At 46.8% G+C, this 1,435-nt stretch overlaps 1 protein-coding gene across 2 annotated transcripts in view; it reads right to left on the bottom strand.

The window, feature by feature from the left end:
* Positions 1 to 778: 778 nt before the first annotated feature.
* The window catches only part of RNF220 (ring finger protein 220), a 45,011-nt gene continuing 44,354 nt past the window's right edge, over positions 779 to 1,435 (bottom strand). For both annotated transcript variants that reach the window (XM_009873947.1, XM_009873946.1), the window contains exon 9: positions 779 to 1,387. In XM_009873947.1, the coding sequence (XP_009872249.1) occupies positions 1,316 to 1,387 (72 nt within the window). In that variant the 3' untranslated portion in view covers positions 779 to 1,315. The remainder of the gene's footprint in view (positions 1,388 to 1,435) is intronic.

Here is a 1,435-nt window from a genome sequence, read left to right on the forward strand (position 1 = left end):
GACCCGGGTCAGGTCTGGCTCCGGGGGGCTCACTCCAGCCAGCACCGCGGGGAAACCAGAGCAGCCTCCCTGGGCAAAGCCACCAGCATGGTCCCCTGCCACCCTCTGATGGTGCCCACCGCTTGCCACCGTCCTGCCTCGGCTGTGGGCACCGGGAGAGGCTTCTGGGCATCCTCAGCCAGCAAAGGAGAAAAGCAAAGCTGGGCAGGGCAAGGGGCTTCGGTCCTGGACACGAGGGGGACAGTGTCCTGGCAAGCATTTGCCCCTTCCCCAGGTGGGAAAGGCAAAAAGGGGCTCAGCCAGATCCCTGCCACCCTGCCCTGGTCCCCTGGTGAGGAGTTAAAAGCCGTGTCTTCCCGGGGATAATGATTCTATTATAAATAGCCCCATTAGCTACAACTAATGACAAAAATCCACCTCCTCTACTCCCCATAAGTTCTGTAAGTTATGGGCAATGCTACAGCCATTACTAAAAGCTGTTAACTTCATATCTGAATGAGGAAATATACACCACAGAACATTAAACCATTTATATTATATATATGTATATATATACTTTTTTTTAAACTAATGACTTTAATGCCAAAACTTTGCTGAACCAAGAAAAATATGGGTTTAATGTTCTCTGCTCATTTTTTTTTTCTTCTTTAAAAAAAATACAACCCAAAAAAAGAAAGGGAAACTTATTAGTATGTAATGTTTGAGTCTATCCCATTTATACACAACATTGTAAACATATATAATCTATATTACATGTGCTTCATTTCTGCCTGGGTGTGTTTTTTTTTTTTTTCTTTAAACCTTTTTTTTTATCACTAGAACACCACAAAAAAACAAAACAGAACCAAACCAAAAACCAAACCGAAACAAATAAAAACAGAACAAAAAACTGAACAAAGAACACAAGTTACAGGTTATTTAACATCTTTCTGTCGAGGGTCCCTTCCCCAGTCTCCTGGGGGCAGAGTGGTCAACGACACAGTCCAAAGGAGGGCTCGTGAGCCATCCACGATGCAAAGCCAGCTCCAGGGAACAGGTGGAGGGGGAATACTGGTTTTAAAAAAGGGGGCTTCACAACAAAGGGTTTGGTTTTGCCCGCTGCACATGTTGAAGGAGGTCTCAACATGCGGGACCTGGGAGCAGAGGCTCCCCACTGCTCCTGTATCCTTGAGTCCTTGTCTGGAGTCTCTGGTTTGTTTTCTTTCTTTAAATTTTAAAACGTCTTTATGGGTTTTTTTTTGTTGCTGTCGTTCTTCACCCCCTTGGTGTGATGAGCTGAGCCGAGTAGCTGGGTCCTGCCCTCCCGCTGGGTCCTTCATAAGTAGATGCGCCGAAGGTCTCCGGGAGACGTGATGGTGTTACACTGGGGACAGAGCTTCTTGGCACCCTGCAACCGGCACACGAGACAAACAGCGTGAGAGAGCGAAGGAGACTC

This window comes from Apaloderma vittatum, unplaced genomic scaffold, assembly GCF_000703405.1.
Source record: "Apaloderma vittatum isolate BGI_N311 unplaced genomic scaffold, ASM70340v1 scaffold17687, whole genome shotgun sequence".
Classification (NCBI taxonomy): domain Eukaryota; kingdom Metazoa; phylum Chordata; class Aves; order Trogoniformes; family Trogonidae; genus Apaloderma; species Apaloderma vittatum.